The sequence below is a fragment of the Anas acuta genome, chromosome 14 (genome assembly GCF_963932015.1).
Source record: "Anas acuta chromosome 14, bAnaAcu1.1, whole genome shotgun sequence".
NCBI lineage: Eukaryota > Metazoa > Chordata > Aves > Anseriformes > Anatidae > Anas > Anas acuta.
The window spans coordinates 20099002-20120989 of record NC_088992.1 but is presented as its reverse complement, the minus strand read 5'-3'; the positions used below and the strand labels follow the sequence as shown (position 1 = coordinate 20120989).

At 43.2% G+C, this 21988-nt stretch overlaps 1 protein-coding gene across 6 annotated transcripts; it reads left to right on the top strand.

Moving 5' to 3' along the window:
* The first annotated feature begins 4748 nt into the window (after positions 1 to 4748).
* SLC26A2 (solute carrier family 26 member 2) lies at positions 4749 to 21908 on the top strand. 6 transcript variants are annotated; one of them, XM_068698656.1, is made up of 4 exons: positions 4816 to 4882; positions 5316 to 5544; positions 10736 to 11272; positions 13742 to 21908. In XM_068698656.1, the coding sequence occupies exons 2-4, from the start codon at positions 5542 to 5544 to the stop codon at positions 15245 to 15247; spliced, it is 2046 nt and encodes a 681-aa protein (XP_068554757.1). In that variant the 5' UTR covers positions 4816 to 4882; positions 5316 to 5541; the 3' UTR covers positions 15248 to 21908. The 6 variants fall into 6 exon arrangements, with proteins under 6 accessions (XP_068554754.1, XP_068554757.1, XP_068554752.1 ...); XM_068698651.1 differs by having other exon boundaries at positions 4820 to 4882; positions 10736 to 11386; XM_068698652.1 differs by lacking the exon at positions 4816 to 4882 and adding an exon at positions 4945 to 5242 and having other exon boundaries at positions 5336 to 5544; positions 10736 to 11386.
* The last annotated feature ends 80 nt before the right edge of the window (positions 21909 to 21988 follow it).

Sequence of the window (21988 nt, the reverse complement as noted above, 5' to 3'; positions counted from 1 at the left end):
GACGCAGAAAGAGGTGGCTCTATCATAGGCTAAATTAACGTGATGCAGGAGATAAGGACTTTGTAACAGCCGCTATATGGCGAAAGCAAAGGATTTCAAGTAGCTTGGAAAAAATTACATTTTTCGATACTGCCACAGGCTCACAAAGCTTGGGGATGAAAATTAATATTTAGGGATGCATTTTTTCTGAGATAGATAAAAGGCTGATGCTGCAGTTTATTTCCCCCTATATTTCACCTGCTATAGGATTAGCAAAAATGGACTCCTCTGAATTTCAGACTAGTCATACTTTTAATATTCCTCGGATTAGCCTTGAAGAAGCAAAGAGAAGTGAAAGACTTGATGAAAGCAGTGTAAGAAAATACACTGGAGTCCAGTAATTATTTAACTAGGCCTTCTATCCCATAACAATGCAAAAAATTGAATACCTAATTAATTGTTGATTCTAGGAGACCTTATTGGACTTTGGCATACATTGAGAGTGAAGCAGTTCTGCACGGCTATTTGTGCAGAACACTCTTGATAGCAACACAGCACAGTGTGATATGTAGTCCTGAGATACAGACAGAGCTAATTTCTTTCTAGTATCTTTATGGCCCAAGTATTTAGATTACTTATGGACTCTGATTAATTACAACTTCGATTATTTATTATGCTCTCTTCATGCCACCCACATCAGTTTACTTGGCATTGTCACATTTTTGATGGAAATCTTTAGAGGAGAGTGAAGTAGCTGATTTTATGGCTCTTTTTTTGGTTTTGCCAAGCATTGTGTGATGTGGCTGAATTTATAATCAAATACATAAATAAAGTGCATTTCAAAAGCTAGAACACACATTTTTCTATTACTTAGTCTGACAGGTTTTCTAAACAAGTCAGACATGCCATATTGACACCTTCACGTGTCTGGCACTAGGGCCTGCTCTGACCAGCAGGTTGGACACCAGACCCCATGGGTGCCACTTGGGTTTTGCACACAGAATTCAGGTTGTCTTGCAGAACGTTGTTATTAGCCCCTCAGTTGTTCCCCCAAAAGGCTCATGTTTGAGAAGCTCAGGGTAGCTTAACATTACTTTTGCTTTTTGTCCCTATTCTCCTTTCTGTTGCCTACTGATGTTTACTATAGTAGCACCAGCATGGTTGTGTTCAATTAATGAGGAATTAAAGCCTGCTGAACAGGGCTTCCTTGCTGGCGAGCCTGGAGACCCGCAAGCAGCTGCTGGCACCCCTGTGCCTAGCCTCCTCCTTTCAGCTCCTGATGCTCAACCAGGTAGCTTGGCCACACTCCTCGTCCCCAGTTAGACTGGCTCCTAGCTCCTAGCTGGCTGCCTCGGCTCCTTCTCCTGCTATCCCATCCTGTGGGGAGGAGCAGAGAGCAATGTGGCACAGCTGCTACAGGAACTCCTCCACTCTCTGCAGGCAGGGGAGCGTCTCCAGGGCTGATGTTCATGTCTGTGCAACCCAGCAGCAAAGAGGCAGGAGAAGCTGAGCCCTGCCGCTATGATCCCACACCCGCTGCTGCACCAGCAAGCTGTGAAGGGGAAGTGAGACCTTGCTGAAAGAGAACAGCAGAGGGTGCATGGGTGGGCACTAACTGTGTCTTTTATCTCCGGCTGGTCTCTCACAAGCAATACCTGTCCTCTTGTGGGAGACCAGACAGGCTGCCCATGTGGGGAGGCAGGTCTGCACAAACTGTGAAAAGCAGATACAGACCTAAGTCTCTGGGAAGCAAGTTTGGCACTGCCCATCTTCCTCATCTCCAAATTTCATCAACATTTTGCAAAAGCAGGCCCGAACCCCAGTGAATGACAAGGAAGCAAGGATAAAGAGAGAAAAGAAGACACATTTTTAGCAGCTTTCACCATAGCCCACCTGTCCCACACTGGAGCTGCAGGCATGGCAAGCCTGCTGAGGACAGCACAGGGAGTGAGGAGTTGGCAGGAGGATAGAGCTGAGCTAGAAGCTGAGCAAGGACTGAAAACAATTGGGAGACTTGTTACACAGCATTGTTTTTTACAGGGCAGAGAGAGAAGACAAAGTCTTTGCATGTAGCCTGTCTAGCGGGGTGCTGAGGAGACCAGGATACAGCAGGACTATACGAGGGCTGCTGGGCAAAAGGGGACCAGGAGTGCTGGGGCAGTTCTCCAGTGCTGTGTGCGGGGCTGTGGAGGATTACGTGCATGCTGGAACAAGATGGAGTGGTCCACCGGGGTTTTTCAGGTTATTTAGCAGGCCAACAAACTGCTCTCCGGAGATCTGCTATCACAAAAATGATGGGGCAAATTGGAGAAACAGAGGCAGCAGGTTGGACATGTAGATTAGGCGGGATGGGGAGGTGGCACATATTGGTGTTTGTGCATCAGCAAGCCTCAGACCAAGTTTCTTGGCAAGATTCTTGGCATGAGAAATCCCCAGACACATTTCTCCAAGGCCAAAGGTTCCCTAAGCACAGAAATGAATTAACCACAAAACTTAATATACCTTAGGAAAAGAAAAGCAGTTGGAAGTTAAATAATTTACTCATCTTAAATACTTAGTTGAATTTTGTTCCCATTTTTAGAAAATCAGCGTACAATAAAAAGGAAAGAAGAAAAAACACAATCCAACAATCGTCCATATATAGTTAAAAGGACAAAAATAACAATAGTGATGATTCTGAAAAAAAAAAAAAAGTACTTGGGAATTATTCCTTTAATAACATTTTTTTTTATTTATTTGTGTTCCATGAAGCTACTATTGCCCTGTTTTTTTCAAGATGACATGATATATTTGATATTCCAAATTGTTCCACAGCCAATGCCTCTAAAGACAATGAAAAGGCTATAAAGACTGTCTCTTTGTTTTGTGGTATTAGGTTTCTGCAGAGCTCCTACACAAAGGCAGTCTCTTAATGCTTTTATAATAGCTGTCAGTCCGCACAATGGTTTGCTCTGATGGTATTGGAGTCACCATATACTTCAAACTCCATTAAAGCTCCTGTGTTAATCCCTAAAAAGATTGGGAAGTTAGAGCTGCTGATGATTTTGACAGCAGATAGCTAGTGGAGAGGAAGGTAACTCTTTTTTTTTCCTTTTCAACTTGCATCTTCCACTTACCATCGTTTCTAGTTAAAATCTTGTTTTAACTAGATGTTTACCATGTGAAGTACGCTGTTTTCTACAGAATGACGGCCCTCGAAAACAAGATTTTTATCATCTGTGTAGCACCAAAACACATGGAATCTACAGGTTTGACCTTAGTGTCGCTTTCTCCAGTCATACACTGATGTGCTATTTGGTGGATCGAGGTTCCACATGAAATGCAAATATTAGGCAATGTTCGATTTCAGATAATGTATGTTTTTCTGTGCAAACAGTGAAGGAAAGGTAAGCGGGGCTGGGTACAGCTCGTCTGACCATGACTCTTTAGTTCAGAAGGAAAAAAAAAAAAAGTATGGAACATAAAAAAAAAGAGTATGGAACATTTGACTGGACAACTAGTACTTTTAAATACAGAAATGGCCAGAGATCCTGTGTTTGTCGCAGCTGAACATACTTCCCAGATAGATCTGGATACTGAAGTAAGTAATATGAAGGTCTTCAAAAGACTGGCTATTTTTTTAATGAATATTAGTGGTACCCCAAAGCACAGCGAGGTCATTTTCTCCTTAAGAAATTGTTACAGTATCCCTAACAGTTATAGCCGTGACAAGTTTTAGGTCAGTTTACCTGAAGTTACCAACAGATTATTAATCTTTCAATTTTAAAGTTGGTGTGACTTAATTAACTAAAGCATGGATTCTTCACTAGAATTCCTTTTTTGTTTGTTTGTTTCTTTTTTTTTTTTTTTTTTTGTGGAAAGGATTAATATGAGTCACCCTGCACTAGACTTTTTCAGGCCTCTCATAATTCGGAACATACTTGGAAAGAATTAGAAAGTAAAAACTGAAGCATTACTAGTGCCTTTGCCATGGAAAAAGCCAATTAAGTAAAAGCGCACATTTTTAACTCCTTATACTCATGGCAGAGCAGGCAGGTACTTGGCTCTTAAAGCGTAACCCAGCACACAAAATACCGTTACATCTATGCCACAGGTGGAATGCACTGGAAGACAAGGTTTTCAGCCACTTCCAGTCTTGTGTTAGCACTACATGTGCTCCTTTGTAGTGTCAGAATTTCTCCCCTCGTGGCCTCTGGCTGTCTCCCCGCACCTCAGGCCCTCTGGCCATCCCACCAGGAGGCTCAGAACCACACAGCCCCACAGCGCGGCCCCCAAATCTCATGCTGACAACCCCCAGGCCCGCTCCGATCTCCTTGCTGCCAGCATAGCCCTGGTTGTTTCCAAGAGCAAGACTTCTGCTTTCCCACACGCCTTGTGCGTGTGAGGGTTCCAACAATCCCCCACACGGATCAACCAACGTCCCCACACGGTGTCCCTACACACTATCCCTACAGCCCAGGCAGGACCACCAGGGCAGGGCCCTCACGGTGGGACCGAGGGGCAGCAGGAGGGAGCCGGGGGTGGGGTGGGAGGCTCAGCCCGGGCGCTTCTAACACCCGGCGGGGCTGGGCCGCGGCTCGCAACTGCCATTTTGTCCGGGCTCCTCGCCCCGAGCGGCCCCGTCCTGCCGAGCGGGGCACTCGGCTGTCCCGGCCGGCTCCGACCTCCCCGCCGCCCCCTCGGCTCTCCTCGGCCGGTGGCCCCGGGGGCCGGGCGGCGCGCTGAGGGGCGCGGAGGGGACGGCCCTGCCCGGCCGGCGGCTCCCGGCCCCGGCCCCTCGGCGGGGAGGCGGCTCGGGGGCGAGGCGTGGGGCCGGGCCGGCGCTGCCGAGCCTCCAGCAGCTGCCGGAGCCCAGCCGAGGCGAGCCGAGCCCGTCCTGCCCGCGGCCGCCGCCGGCCCCGTGGTGAGTGCGGCGCGGCGGAGGGGCTGAGCGCAAAGGGTTGAGGAGGGGGCTGGCGGTGTGAGATCGCCCCGGCTCTTCCAGGGGGCTCGGTGTTCGCAACCTCGCTTCCCGGAGCATCTCATGGTGCGGGGTTTCAAATAATGCGAGGCGGCAGGAAAGAGAAAATGAAAGCCGCGGAGCTGCGAGCGGGGCAGGGAGCGCGGCCAGAGCGAGGCGAAACGCGGCTGAGGTCGGGGGGTGGCACTGAGCCCCCCGGGGACAGCACGGTTCCCTTCGTGATCCTGGCAGCTCAGACCTTCCTTGGCTTCCACACCGCTACACGCATTCTCAGCAGAAATCGCAATTTCAGGAGTGTGACGAGTGCGTGGATTTTCCTTCCCCCCCCCTCCCCCGCTTTTTTTTTTTTTTTTTTTCAGTGAGTTTTTTTTTACAGGTTTTCAATTTTACGCTCAGCTACTTGCACTGTCCACCCGGGCCCAGGGAGCCCCCCGAGCCGTGCTGGGGTGGCAGGGCTGCAGGCTGAGCCACGCAGGGAGTGGGTTCCTCATGAGCTGGCGTTAGCTGCTGCGGAAATTCCTTCGGGGCAGAGCTTCCTCTGCGTGCCCAGCGCAATGCCTGTCCCTGAGCGCAGCCCTTGGGTGCTCTGACCTCGCCGACTGATGGTAAGGGCAGACGGAGGGTCCCGAGGAGGCAGAAGCGAGTTGCTGGAAATGCTCCGTGCCAAAGTAGAAGGCTGTTGGGGTTATGTGGGAGGCAGCCGTTGGCTATCTCCGACGGGATCTGCGGCGTGAGGGCAGGGCAGGCAGCGCGTGTTTCGCCCTGGACACCCAGCTGCCTGTTAGAGATGGGTGGCTCTCGTCTCCACAGAGCGGGCCCAGCACCTAGCGGCATTGTCACCCGGCTGAACTGTCGTTGACGTAGGAAGAGATCCCATATTTCATGCAAGCAGTGTTTTATTATCCATCTTCATGTGTGGCAGCGTGTTTTCTTGTGCATGAGCTCAAGTTTGGTGATTATCCTGGTAGCTTGGTCCCCAGCTGTGCTGGTTAAGCATGGTAAGGGCGGTATGTCTTTTTACGCTCCTCAGATCTCAGTAGTACGATTGAAATGAATGTTTGTATCTTGAACATGTTGTTTGAAAGTGTTAAGGATTATGCAGTGCTGCTCTGGTGCCTATCTTGGCGTTATCGTGGCAGTATTGAATTTCCTTGTTGCTCCACAACAGTAAGGAAGTTATTTGCTAACAGCTGAGTCTATTGTCCAAAAAGAGTAAGTGTGAAGATTTCGTTATCAAAACGTAGTGATATACTTTCCTCTTATATTCTTAGGGTGAAATTTTGCAGGGACCTTGAGGTAGTACTGTTCAGTTCATATTGAACTTGGATTTCTAATTTACTCATTTCTCTTCTACGTCTCTTCAAAAACGATCATGCCTCTTCAAATGATGTGTTTATGCATTAGTTTTCAAGTGCATGCCTGAAACTTCTTATGTCTAGCAGGTGGGTACATGAGGCTGGATAGTGAGAGCATACAGTGACAATACATGCAAATGAAATTCAGAGAAATAATCTGGAAAACTAATATCGGTGATATAGAAACGACGCTTTTATTTTCATTTATTTTCTACTCTTAATTACTCAGGTCTTACATTTAAGCTTGAAGTAAGTTATTCCAGACCTTGTGTGAGCTTCACAGTACATTAGTCTCTTACTGTAAGGGTGACTGTGTTCTGGGACACAGATGGAAGTCCAAGGCATCCAAGCCCTGTGCTGCAGTTAGAGTTTCCAGTAAGACAGGCATTAGGCAGATGTTAGTTCACCTCTAACATATAAAGGGATCAGTAAGAGAAGCCCACATGGGATTCAGAAATAGTCTGTAAAAGTCATTGGACCTCAGGAGTGCAGTACCTCCCCATATCTTGATTTTATGGCAGTTGCTTGATAACATGATGGAGAGATACTGGAAATTTCCACAGTTCTGTGCCGTATCCTTTGCTTATGTAGAGTTTTCATGGCAATGAGACAACCCCTGAAGATCTTACTGAGGCCAAAAGGAGCAGATAAAAGTGTATTCTAGGCATACAAATGACCTGTATGAAAATAGCAATTTTCAAAACAAAAAACACAGTAGTATCTTTTCCAGATTAAATATGCAGAATATCATTCAGTATACAGATCTTATTTTTTTTTTTTTTAAGAACAAAATCCATTTTTATTCAGTGTGGTTGGGCTAAATGGTTTCAGAAGTAATACAGAGTAATGCTTTCAAAAAGAAACGGGTGAAACAGTTTTGAAAATTGTGTCATTTCATAGTGTCCTGACATCCTGAGAGGCTGTGACTGTGTGATGAAAGGCCCTTTTCATGCCTCATACAGAAAGCTGTTATGCAGGTGAACACAAAAATCCAGTATACGCCTGCAATTTAGTAGCCAAGAAGATTTTCACTTAGAGCATTTTTGTACGGTTGAGACAACCAAAAAAAACAGGTACCATCTACTGTGCAGACATTTTATGACACTACACAGAGCTAAATTGAACTTGCTGGGTTTCATGTTTGAGTTTCCTGATGGATTAAGAAAAATTATCAGGTTTCAGTAAGCTGTCTGGAAGTCCTGCATAAGGAAAGAGGAATCAGAAGGCTTTTCATTGCTTTTTTTTTTTTTTACTAAAATGTCAGAAGATGAAATAATCTAACTAATTTGCTACACGTAAAAAATAGCGTGGAGGTGAGTTTCCCCCTAGCTTTTCAGTATTGATATGCTGAGCATTGGATGAAGGCTTTTTGATTTGTAACTCTGTGCTTGTGAAATGAATAAAACTGCTTGAGCAAATACAAATACAGAATGTGCTTGTGCTGGGTGCTGCAGACATTTGCTTTTGCATGTTATATTCATTTTTTTCTCTTTTCTTGTATGTGCTATAAAAAATTCCTAAGTGGACTTTGCAATAACTATTGGGTGGGTCAGATTAGATATCTGGATTGTGAGGATGTGTGCTGGGAGTTTGCACTGTCCTCGAAGTGATCCTTGCGTGAGCTTGAGTAAGTCACTTCTTGCACCATAAAGTTCTCATTATAAAGATCCAAGTCCTTCATACAGCTATGCTAATCATATAATTATTCTAAAGCATGCTATAGATAGTGGACTGTAAGATGTTAATCAAAGGACGTTTGTCGTTATGCGGTGTATTTAGGTATGTGGTACAGCAATTCCTTGTGGCTAGGTGGCACTAAGATGGAATTTTGGAATAATTAGGACCAAAGATAGGCAAAACTAATGCTTTCTTCTCTTTCTGTGTATTATACTAGGTGATTGACTTATCCAAGAAGAGCAGATAAGAAGGCTAATAAGTGTATTTGGAAACTTACCCCTAGAAATGTAAATATATTACAGTTCTGGGTGGACTAATCTTCGGATGCAGAACTCACAGTTCTTTAACTTATAAGGGTCAGGACCAATAGAAAGACATAGATGCCAAAAATAGGACTTGAGTTCAAATTGTGACATTTTCCACTTAGGTCTCACCTAACACAGGAGTGCATTAGCCTTCTTCTTTTTTTTTTTTTTTTTTTTAAATGTGAATTTTCCAAAGCTGCTGTTCAGCCTGCTCTCAGTACTGCAACCACAAAGAGGCACGCTCTCCTTGGTTGTTGTGCTAAGTCTTCTTTCTGGTTTGAAGATCCTGCCCTGCAGACCCCATGTGGCTTTCAGATGGGGTAGGCATAGAGTTGAAGGTGTGGGAGTACAGAACAGGGCAGGAGCAGGAGAAAAGCATTGACACCTTGCTGTAAGTACATGCTGGGTGGGGAGAGCAGGAGCCAGGTGTTAGTGAAGTGTCTGAGACCAGACAATGCTGCTCTGTCTGCCCCAAAGTATAACAGAGTATGGGTTATATAGGTCATGATAACAGGAAAGCATACAGTCCCCACCTTGTGCAGCAAATCCACCCCTCCTGATACAACGGCGTTACTTACAGTTCTGGGGCTAGGGAGGTCTCTGTTCAAAACAAAGCTGCCTTTCAGTAGCGTCCAGGGGCCGCTAGCAAAAAGGGAGCAGTGTTTGGCTATGTGAAAGGATGTAGGAGCTTACCTGTCAGAGAGATGCTCTCTGTCTCTGGGTTTACGCTGTGGCGTAATGTGGAAGAATTGGATCAGTCAGGTTGAGTTGCTTTCTAATTAGGAGGTTGCTGTAGAAATCCCTGAATGCTTTTGTCTGGAAAGAGAAGTGGATCTGTAGCTGCTCCTGCTGTCTTGTGGGTCCTTTGATAAGCTTAGTATTCTATGCTTTGGGTGTTTTAAGATAGTAACTACTTGGGTTGCTGTTTCTAGCCAGAAGAACCAAAAGCTGTTCATCTCTTGAGCAAACGGACTGTTAGAGATGTGGTTGTTTGTAAACCATTATGTGTGTGGTCCACATCTGGATACCCCTGTGTGACAGTGTGCAAACCTAGAACAGAAGAAGAAAAAATGAACACTCAGTTGATTAGAACAAAGTCTAAGAGAAGTAATTTCCTCTCTGCATAGCTCTGAAGATCAGTTTCAGGCTGCAGGAGAAGCCGGCAGTTTAAGCACCACACATAAATTCTCTCACTTCTCCCCACACACATTTTTCAGAGGTTCATTCTGAAGTGATAGTAGCAGTAAATGTTTTATAGCTACTTGTGAGATGTTGATTAAGTGAATAAATTTGGAGGTGTATACTTAAAATGCTCAGTGTGGCTAGCTCTGATAGATGTGATAGTTAATTCAGTTGTAAACATTGCATCAAATATTAGTTTGGTTGATGTTTGCAATGCATAGAGAAGGTATAATTAATACCTAAGTGGCAGGTTGTTATTAGCACTCAGTGACTACAAAGGCAGCGTTCAAAAAGACTTTCAGAGTTCTGCTGCAGTGTCTGACCTTGACTTGCAGAACCAGAGTGTGTTTCTGGATGAAATTTGATGACTTCAACATACTGGTGGTAACAGGTATTGTGATGGAAAGAGAGTTTTCTGGACCATTCTGGATGTTTTCCAGAAACTGACAGTGCTGTATGACAACACAGCAGTGCAGGCAATCGAAGTTGGGATCGTAAAGTTTCATTAGGACTTGTCTCATCAAGAATTTGGTCTCTCACATTCAGGCAATTTGTTTCTGTTCCTAAGTGTGCTTTGATATAATCACCTTGCTTTATGGTATGTAAACAGTCTGTATTAGAGCATGTGTTCTGGCAGAAATGTGCTGCCTGCCTTACACCATCCCCCTTAATATGCCTTGCACTTGTTTGTATTCTTTTGGTTAGATGTAATTTACTTGAAAACTAGCATTTAAAAATGTGATTAGATGAAATAAAGTCATTGTGTAAGGATTAAATCTTTTCAGGTGGCAAATCTTTACAACATTTGGCAAGTGTAATCACTGTGTTTAAATACATTAATAAATGCATAAATAAATGAGGTTTAGACCAAGCTATGCAATACAAAAAATACACTAATTGTAGTTAATTTTCAGCAACTGAATTGAAGTGACTGTTGTACCACAATAAAACTCCTTGTCTGTCATTGCACTGTGGAACAGACTGCATAGAGCATTGTTATCAAGGAAGACTCTCTAAGAATGCTCTCGCATTCTTTTCCATTTCACAACTTTACCAGCAGCAGGTTTATTCTACAGGATATCAGCTTCCTTCCTAGAGAAGATGATTCCTTGTTTTAGGGGTTGTAACGAGGAGGATCTTTACAAGTTTGATTGGAACTTTCTTTCTCTGTGCTTAACCAAGACTATTGGCCCTTGCTTTTCGTATCCAACTCCGTTTTTAAAAAGTCTGACGTAACACATTCATTTAGTCAAAATGTTCCTTCTTTGTGTTCCTAGGCAGTCCTCAAGATGGCAGCCACGGCAGAATTCAGCAGTGTCCGGTCAGTGGCAGAAGTGCCAGAGGGAGATGATGCTAAGCATGTTTTCCATCACAGAATGTTCTTGGAACCTCAGGAGGAGAAGAGGGACTTGAAGGCTCTGATGGTTAAGCGAGCAAAGGAAATTTGCAGCTGCACTCCAGCCAAAGTTAAAAACTGTGTTTTCAGTCTCTTTCCCATCTTGCAGTGGCTTCCTAAATACAAACTAAAAGAGTGCCTACTGGGAGACCTAATGTCTGGTGTGATTGTGGGAGTCTTACTAGTCCCACAGTCAATTGCCTATTCTCTCTTGGCTGGACAGGAGCCTATCTACGGCCTTTATACGTCCTTTTTCGCAGGCATTATTTATTCCATATTTGGAACCTCTCACCACATCTCCGTTGGTATCTTTGGTGCACTTTGCCTGATGGTGGGCCAAGTGGTGGATCGTGAAGTGCAGAGAGCTGGCTACGACTTGGAGGCCACTGTTAGTGCCCACACGGATACAGTCACACAGGTAAACACCACCATTGTGCCTCTGAACCAGACGTCGCAGATCCTGCTCTGTGATAAAACCTGCTATGCAATAAAAGTGGGAGCCACCATGACCTTCATAGCTGGAGTTTATCAGGTGAGAGAGGGAGGACAAACAGGTATTCTGTGGAAACAGTTTTAATTCTCTAAGTGATTGTTCCTATCGGCTGTCTGCTGGGGTTGCACATGTTCCCTGCATCTCAGGCGAGTGGACGAAGGGTAGGCTGGAGGTCTCAAGTTACTGTAGTGCAAGAAACTTGTCTTTGTCCTCTCCTTTTCTAAACAGCATTTTGTGCTTGCTTTGTTACCATAGTGGAAACTATAAGGACTTGCACTGGAGCATTGCCAGACAACACCTGCTGTTCCTGTAGCTTTCTGCTCACCACCTTCCTTGCCTTGCCCTGGAACTGGCTTATATCTTGGGCCTCCATTTTGTTGGGCCAAAATATGGTGTGTCAGCTTTTAATTCCAGACTTGGGTCATTTGGCTTTTCTTTTATCGAAAAATAATCTGAACAGAAAAGCTATTTCCAGTTTCTTTTCATTTGTTGATATGCTTGTAAAACTTTGCTGTCTGCCCTTTCAAAGCCAAATTGATGTCATTGTATGAAAAGGATGCTACTGAGATAAAATAATGTTGTATTGAAACAAAACTTTTAGTTATTACCATATCAAAATACATTATTTAACAATATTTTACTATTTTGTCTCTGCTTACTTCATAGAATTGCATGCTTGCTGAAATTAAAGCAGATATCTTTGTTTTTAGACTGTCAGGCATTAACTAGGATGGATTTAATTTTAACAGTACTGCAGAGCTGTGATATTTCATTTCGTGAGTTCACATTCATTTCTTCCTGCAGTGACATCCCTGGTGGTAGCTAATCAAATTGTAGAGCAGAGGAAAAGGAGACATACCTTTGATACTCTAAACCATTGCTTTTAGGCATTACCTAGGACTTTTTCGTGTACTGAAAGATAGTGTTGAATAATTTCACAAATGTTCTATGTCACCTGGTGTACAGTGGATTTATCACTGTAGGATGTAAGCAGTTTTGGAGCTGTGATTTGCACTGAACTTTGAAGGTACAGTTAAGTTTCTTTATTTGAAAAGTCAAATTATTTTATCTTCAGTCACTCTGAATGTTAAGCATATTTTACTTGATGTCTCTCAGCCTGCCAACCAATAGATCTTCCCACACTCGATTTTTATTAGTTTAATTTTAATGGGAAGCTCCAAACAAACTCACATTCTCTTTGTATTCATAACTTTACAATCAAATTACAAAAAGCTGGTCACATCAGTTGCCTACAACACAGTTAGGTAAGATGATTATCACTACTTTGGTTTTACAGCTAGGAAAACCTTGAATTAAATGAATTACCTAGACTGTGGAGGAGCCTACTATGGATTTGGAGCTGAACCCATGTCTATTCAGTCCAGGCCCCTAACTTGCCTTCTCTTCAGTAATGTTTTGAGATTCTTAGGAAGTTTCCAGCCATGATTAGCCTTAACTACCTAATGAAATATATCAAGATGACACTGCTTAATGTTTAATATGTGTAAGTTCTGGCCTGCTATCTTCAGATAACAGTGTAGGCAGCCCTGTTGGCCATCTTGGGAAGTTAAAAGGTTTCTAGCAAAACCTGTTGAGATTTCAAAAAGTTTCTGTAGCTGCTGTGAGAAAGTCTGTGCTCTGTTTTGCATGAAGGGTGGTGGGAAGGAAGGGAAGTTTACCAGGTGTGAAGACACACAGGGTAGGTATCCATAAAACCACTCATTCCTGTGGAAGAGCACCAAGGATTTTTCCGTTTGACTAACATTAATAAAAAATGAATGACAAAGCATTTCAAAAAATTATCTCTATTCATATATATGTATTTTCATATATTTTATATATTCATATATAATCTGCATCACAAGGGCAGCTCATATACTTTCTGAGCCAGATGGGCCAAGCTTTATACAGCGCAAGGGGCAGCTGGTATGCCATAAGCTGTATTTTTATAGCAGGTTGTGAGCTTGAGTGGGAGACAGACAAAAGCATAGGTTTTGGATCCCTGAAAAGTACATAGAAATCAAAAGAACTTGTGAGAGAAATGGCAAAAGTGGCTAATATTTCAAATGCTTTTTCCCTTGTGTTCCTTTTTTGCCCGCTAAGGCAGGCAGAGGTATGTTGAGCCAATGGGTAAACAGTAGGCACATGTTCAGAGTATGGAGACCTCTGTGACCTCTAAAAAAGCCTTCTCTGTGTTGGAAATGCAGTTCGTTTAAGTGCAGTGCACAAGGAGCAGCTGAATAATGGAGACTCTCTGCTCCATGTTGACACCATGCCTTGTTCTCCAAGGCCACATATGCTGCTCTTTTTATCCCGCTTTCCTCCAGAGCCCCACAGGGATGACTTGTGCAAGGTTTGGATCCTAATCTGTTTTGTGTGGTTGATTCCTTGCAGGTGGCCATGGGTTTCTTTCAAGTGGGCTTTGTCTCAGTGTACCTCTCCGATTCGTTGCTCAGCGGATTTGTCACGGGTGCCTCCTTTACCATCCTGACTTCACAAGCTAAGTATCTCCTGGGTCTGGACATTCCACGGAGCAGTGGCGTTGGCTCCGTCATAACCACATGGATAAACATCTTCAGAAACATACACAAAACCAACATCTGTGATCTCATCACCAGCTTCTTGTGCTTTCTTGTTCTTATCCCAACCAAAGAGCTTAACGAACGCTTTAAATCCAGGCTTAAGGCTCCAATACCAATTGAATTAGCTGTGGTTGTGGCAGCTACTCTGGCATCTCACTTAGGGAAGCTGAGAGAAACATATGGCTCGAGCATTGCTGGAGAGATCCCAACTGGGTTTCTGCCACCCAGACCTCCAGAATGGAACCTGATTCCTAATGTGGCTTTGGATGCAATCCCCATAGCCATCATTGGCTTTGCCATCACAGTCTCCCTCTCAGAGATGTTTGCCAAGAAGCATGGTTACACCGTGAGGGCCAACCAGGAAATGTATGCCATTGGCTTCTGCAACATCATTCCCTCTTTCTTCCATTGCTTCACAACAAGTGCAGCTCTTGCCAAGACTCTTGTCAAAGAGTCAACAGGCTGTAGGACCCAGATTTCTGGCATAGTGACTAGTTTGTTAATCCTAATAGTCCTCCTTGTGATTGCACCATTGTTTTATTCCCTTCAGAAATGTGTCCTTGCTGTCATAACTATTGTAAACCTCAGAGGAGCCCTGCGAAAGTTCAAAGACCTGCCAAAAATGTGGCATTTGAGCAGGGTGGACACAATAATCTGGATAGTTACTATGGCATCCTCAGCACTCATCAGTACTGAGATTGGTCTTTTGGTTGGCGTTTGCTTCTCTATGCTCTGTGTCATTTTCCGAACTCAGAAACCAGAGGCACCCTTGCTTGGCTGGGTGGCAGAGTCTGAAACATACGAATCCCTGTCTGCTTACAAGAACTTGCAAACTAAGCCAGGAGTCATGGTGTTCCGTTTCGAAGCACCCCTCTACTATATCAACAAAGAGTGCTTCAAATCCACGCTGTACAAGCAAACTGGAGTCAACCCAGCCCAGGTGAAGGCAGCAAAGAAAAAGGCAGCAAAAAGAATGCTTAGACACAAAGAGATGGGTTCTGGTGGCAACCAAACCGGCATCTCCTTGGAGCTTGTCTCTGAACCCTTGGGGTTTCACACAATAGTGATCGACTGCTGTGCAGTACAGTTCCTGGACACGGCAGGAATACGCACGCTCAAAGAGGTCTGCAAGGACTACAAGGAGATAGATGTCCAGGTGCTACTGGCCCAGTGCAATCCTTCGGTGAGGAGTTCCCTGATCCGCGGAGAATTCTTCAAAGAGGGCGAGGACCACCTTCTGTTCCACAGCGTGCACCAGGCTGTGGACTTCGCATTGGGTGTGCAGGAGCACAGTGGGACCTCTGCGTCTAAAAACTAGCTGGAGGAAGGCAGGAAATTGGAACAAAGCCTGGAAAAAAATGGGTGTGGTCTGTGTGTTTGTGTATGAAATATATGTGCACTCAGATGGAAAGAGGCAGGGTTGTTGGTAACACATTGGTTACTGTGCAGTGTGTTTTAATGCTTTACTTTGTCTGCCAGGTGTAATGATTCAATAGGTGGTACTGAGTGAAGGCATTTCTTAACTTGATTGTGACCAGTCTGTGAACTGAAGAGTTTTCATGTGGATTTTCATCTCCTTTCTCTTCTGTCATCAACTTTCCGTTTCTGTTCGCCCCCCGAGTTTTAATCATCAGCATTGAAGTCTGTCTGGATGGGACAAGATCCTGAAGGAGCCTGGGCATCCTGTCTAGCAAAGTGCTACAAGGCAACATATTTTTTGTCCCTAGTTGTGTTATTGCTTTTTCATATCATCACACCTTTATATTTTTAAGGAATGACTGACGGGGACTGTTGGCTCTGGTCTGTAATGTGTAGTCCTTAGCTGGTGATTCTGAGACAGCTAGGTAAGTAAAATCTAGACATGCAGGAAAAAAGTCTTAACGAATAGCTTATAACTACCTATCACCTCTAAATGCTTTGTCGTCATCTTCTGACAGACTAATGCAGCCAAATCAACAGGGACATGATTTTCTAATTTCTACACAGGTTTTTACATGCCAGGAAAGATTGTCTCTTTAGCTTGGTTCTCTTTGGATAATCTGGAAGGGTTTTTATTCAGAGGAGATTGTTTAGAAGTATGATTCATGCTTATGGTCAATCATTCATTTTCCTAATGTTTAGGAGCACTTCAGAATTGTGAACATTAGATATGGAGATCTGTAATTCATGGGTCTCAACACACTGCAGCTCTTCATAGCCAGTTTTACAAGCCAGGCAGAGTCACAGGAGCCAAAATGAAAAGGGCCTCATAGACTAGCCAGCATCTGTCTATGTCACACAGACTTTGTGTGTGAATACAGGTTTTATGGACCATAAACCCTTTACACATGTTCAGTCATGGACGTTTTGGAATGGGGATGGTAGGCCAGAAAGTACAGTCATTAGAAAAAGAGCCAGAGAGGATTCTGCTGAAAGCTGTTCACCATGTTAGTGTAAATAAAACTTTGTACTTTGCTTTTAAATTATGCAGAACCGTAAAGAACCGTGTCTGTTGTTCACTCTAAAATAGAAGCACTGAGTAGGAAGGCTCTTCTCTGTTCTTACAGCAATAGAATACAATTATGAAAGTATAATTGAAAGATTAAATTTTTTTTTTTTTTTTTTTTTTTTTTTACTGAGTGCCAACTATACCTAGCACACCATACACATTTGGAAGAGGGTGGTTTCTCCCAGGGGAGTTTGTAGTCTGTGCTGTGGTTTCTTGACAGCTTTTACAAAGGAAAAGATGTTTTATACGGACAATATGCTTAGTCTTAATCATTCAAAAATAATGAATCAAGAATCAAAAGGGTAATAAAATGCAATATAAGTCATGAAACATCTTCTAAATAAAAATCTACTGTCTTTTTTTAGGATTATTTTCTACTTTTTTTCCTGAGCAACTAGTAACTGTTCACTTCTTTCAGTGAAAGCTGAAATGTCACACGTCACTTCACTGTAGGAGCTGAGACCTCAAGAGAAGGAATAGATAGCAGAAAGATGAGTCCCAGGACCTAGCAACATTTATATGTTAAGTGTGTCCTACATTTTTTAGGACATTGTAGAAGCATGTAGAAATATTGAGGAGATGGGCAGAGGGACACACTGTAGCGTATAACTGAGATCCTAGAATTATGTGTTCTAGAACTGGCATTATTAAGGCAGAAGCAGGTCTTCAAATACCAGAGATAAAATTCTAATGCTTCTGCAGTGTTCAAAAAGCACAAATATTTTTCTTTCATAGCCTTAGGGTGTGTTTATACACGGAGATGAATCCCAAACAGCTACCGCTGTTTTGCTTTTTTTTTTTGCATGAACTTTTTTATTCTGTGCTGAGAATCCCTTATGCAGTTTGGATAATTATAATTAGCAAGCTTATGTTACCAAAGCAGGGGCCAGCGTCGGGAGGGAGCAGCCATGTCCTCAGCAGCTCCAGCAGCCAGGCTCCTGCTTCAGGAGGCCTTTTCACTTTAAGCAAAATCCTCCATGCCATTTTTAAACACTGATTGTAGCTATTATTTTTCAAGACAGCAGAACAGTGCTAGAAGTGCCCTCTCCTCAAAGTCGTGATGAAAAATTAAATCACAACAACCAATAAACGGTGCACTCTGTTGAGGCAAATTTTCGTGCTTACCCCCAGCCACTCTTTCTCACTCCCTTGCCCCTCGGGCTTGTAGCTGAGAGGGAGAGGAGGACTGAGAAGCTGCTCTGGCCCACCAGGAGACATCCTCTGAAGCAGGGATAAAGTAAAGTAGAAGTTGTTTTGGGTGAGTCTTTCCTCTCTACACTCTCATGATGACTTCTACCCTTTCCATGCTGCCCAGGTGAAGATTTTTTTGACCTGTAACTGTACAGTAGGGTAACAGAAGGAGAAATCAGAAAATATTAACATTTCTTTCAAATTCATTTCCACTTGTGCCAGGAAGGGAGGAATAAGAGTGTTAACTTCCAAGATGCAGTAGTTCCACAGCTGTCAGGATGCATATTTGTAGCACCTGGGTATTTGTTTGCATTAAAGCACAATAAAACAGCCATAAATTGATTTTCAAAGAATTAATTTGGGTTACAGCTAAAAGATACACTAAAGTGATTTATGTTCAGGTAGAGCACATTATGCTTGGCTGCAGTGCTGTTTGTGTAGCCGCAACTGGCAGTGTAGCTTCCAAATTCCATTTCAAACAAAACATTAAAAAAGCATAGTAAAGTCCAGTGGTGAAAGCAGCCAGCCAAACAGAAGAACAACTTCTGATGTTCTTATTTAAGATAATATCTGGAGGCCACAGTTTATCCTCTGTATAAACTGACACAGCCCTGGTTAAAAGGGAACAGAAATAAATACCAGTTGTCAGAGAGTTTAGTGTAATAGAGAGTCACTGGACATTAACTGGAGATTAGAGCTTATCATGGCAGGGATTTCTTTAAACTGCAATTTCAACCATTTTCCTTTTAGGCCAATATTTTCTTTTTAATGGAGATGTGAGTCTAAGCAAAAGCAAGCCTCCTTCGTAAGAGGAGTATGCTTCAGTGTTTTTATGGACCCTTTAGAAGTAATCCAACTTCATATTTAGGAATCAGGGACCACAGCTGAAAACTGTTTCCCTAAAAAATTTGATTTATAAAGGAATTTCAGACATGCGTACGTGCCTTTTGCAGCTGTTTGACGAATGCAGCAGCTGTATTTCACCAGTTGTGTTTCTGTGATGTGGCTGTTTTCTGTTCTGGAAGGGGCTCTTCTGCCGTCTGCTGTCTAAAATAGACAGGGGAATGCATGTACTGGATTTTAAAAGGAAAAGTCTGCATACCCACTGCCATCTAGCCCTTCTCTCATCCCTGTCTCACAGCGTAACATGTAGTCTATGGGAAGAAGGAATCCCAGAATGATTGTTTTTGGGAACACTTCTCTGACCAGAGAGCAGTGACGTTTGTCCCAGCCACAGTTTTCAGAGCGCTGGGCCAGCCTGGAATGTTGTGTAGACCCCCTGATCTCTAGCAACTCTTCTCCCAAAGGCATTAATCCAGCAATTACCCGTCTAAATGAGGAATTAAGAGATAATTAACGTATTCATTAATGATAACAGTACAGCATTATGGAAATGAATACTCACAGTCTCAGCCATGTTAAATGCTCCTGGAAATGTCTTTAGTATTCTCCTGCAAAATGTCAGACTTCCTGCATTTATTGCTGCCGTATATAGCAGGTTCAACTCCTCCTAATGTGCCAATTGCAGTAATAAATGTTTAACCTTTGTAAATGTTTTGATGCAGAAACAGTTTTCAGTCTACTTTGTAAAGTGGAAAGGTGCTGCCACTATGCACATGGTGCTTATCTTTGGATTTATGATGACATGATCAGCCCCAGTCTTGTGCGATTTAGTGATCCTGATTTCCTAGTAAGTCATTGCAGCTACAGCTGCTGCTCCCTAATTCGCTGCCAGATCCACCTCATCACCTTCTTCCATGCCTCTTTTTGTGTTTTGCTTACAGTCAAATACATACAGTGTGTTTGACTGTAAGCAGAAGAATTGTATATTTTGCTATTGCCTGTGAACTGCTACTTAGTTTTTGTACCAAGGCTAAAGCAAAAAGCTATAAAACAGCCCCAAAATATCCCGGTCCTCTGGGCTCTGAGCCTGGGAGGAAGGGAGCTGCGGGCAGCTAGTGTGCCTTTTTCCATAATGAGTGTAATAGTAATGCAGGGACCAAGTTCCTGCTCAGTGCTGCTGCATGAGTCAGTGTCCTGTACTAGGTATTACCAGGGATTTCTGGTTTTGTGCTTATTTATTTTTATGTAATTTTAATCTAATTCTGTACTGGGATCCCCTAGCCAGGGCAGCCGAGCTGCCATGACTTCCTCATTCCCTCCCCACCGGGCTGCAGTGATGAACAGAGGGATCCTCTCTCTTGAGAAAAAAACACAGCAGTTCCTTCGTCTCTGCTTGCTTCTGCTGGCTTGTGCCAGCAGAAAATCCATCGCTGACAGGCCTGGCATGCAGAGGGGAGGTTCTGCAGGTAGAAGAGCATCCTGGCTGCCACTCTGTGCTGGATCCTAGATCTACATCTCAAACCTTACTTGAAAAGACCAGCAACACTGCACATCTCCCCAGATCCAGTTCTTTGAATCTTCCGCCCAAGGGCTGTGCAACCTCACTGTGCCTAGCTGCCTGCTGCCAGCACCCTGGTGTTGATGCTAGGAGTTTTTAAGGAGGTCAAAGGCATCACCCACGCGACTGGACTGTCATAGACTGCTGGTCTACCAGAAGATCATAGAACAAACTGGAACGAGGAAACCCTGTTAGTTGAGGGTGAAACTCTTCAGGCAGATAGTTTGTTTCAGGGCATTATCTTCTGGGTTTTCTTTCACATGCTTTGGAAAGGTGATTAAGTGATCAAGGTGATTTAAACTTTGTTTTAATAGCATTAGCTGAGCTAATGAAGCTGCCATGGAGGTAGCAGTCGTCTATTGCTAATGCCATACAACGTGCTTTGTATCTGTGGAGCTTGTTGTGCTTTGTGTCTCAGTCTAGGATGCTAATATTGATGTAAGTGTCTGCACTAGAGGGTTTTACACGTCTGCTATGCTGGCATAGCTAGAAGGGTCAATCTCTTCAGTGCAGATGAGGCACTGTGCCTTTGCACTTTGAATAACGTTGTTACGTCCCAAGAATTACTTGCACTCAGTTGTCATGTTTGTAAGCCTTTGGTGGAGCAGCTGCACATGTGAGAAGCCACTTGTCTTTATTATTTCAATCAAATTCTACCTGAGGTGGAAATCATTTTGGGTCTTGCTTTTTCTTTTGAGATGACTACAATGCTAAAAGTGAGGCCTCTGGCTAAGTAAAATTTCAAATATTTAATACATATATATGTATTTAGTGCATAATATAATTAGTACCTTTCTATTGTGTTTTATAAATAGGCACATTGCTATTTTTCTAATGTGCAAATACATAAAATATTACAACATTTGATGGAGAATCAAATCCCTGTTGTGGAAATGTACTGCCTAAAATACTTGGATTGCCAATCTCTGCAGCAATGAAAGCACTTCGTTCTTAGTCCAGCTCCCAGGTGATCTCAAGACTCCACAGGACAATAGGGAACCAAACATTTTGCTGGACTTGGGTCCAAGTTTTTAATGTCTAATCTTTGTCTTTAGGAATAAGATTTTGTGTATATTTGAAGTGCAGCTGAAACATGCTTAGAGGGGTGAAGCTTCCCTTTTTCTGGTAAACACACGGTGATTTGATTTCATCACCTCTGGTTGCTAACAATCATTTCTGGTACCATAGTATGCTATGGGATATGATTTCTGAATTATTTTAAATTCAGAGTGATTTTAGATATTATTCGTGACATAATGTTTTGCAGAATAAATAATATGGCAAAAATTGCCTGGAGCAGCTTTTTCACATTTGGGAATCCACTTAAACAAACATGACTTCATGAATGGAACAGGCCACGTTGGCTAGCTGACCTGAGCAGTTTACAGTAGTTTATTCCCAAATAGTTTGCAGAAGTTGCATAGCACATATAAGAGATTGCCTTTTTATTGATTTATCTGTGCGGTACAAATGAGGTGTAACATTTCCCCCGGTCTGGTGCTGGGATCTATGGTGCTGGGGAAACTGCCTGCTGCGTGGCTTTGCTCCGTGCTGGGTGTGTTTGCTAATGCAGACTTCACTTTGCCTTGGGCACAGCCTGAGAAGGGATGCGATGCCATCAGCTCCTCGCTGAGGGCTGTACTAGCTGACCAAAATTTGCCACAAGAGTTGTATTGTGTCAGTTGTTGTCATACCAAAAACATGTAACAGTGGGTTATATCCTCTGCTTATTGTTGCCTTTCCTTTACACTGTCTCCATCTGTTAGTTCTTTATCATTTGTCATTTTTAAATGCCAATGTGCCTTATTGTCATTGTAGAAGATGTTAGCACAGCAATTTTTATCAAACGTGGTAAAATCTTTGTGATTTCTTTACCATCATTAAAAGATATTTATGTTGTTTTTTTTTTTCTTCCTGCTGTCAGACACATGCCTGATGCCTTAGCAGATGTTGCAGCTATAAACTTTAAGAGGAAAAAC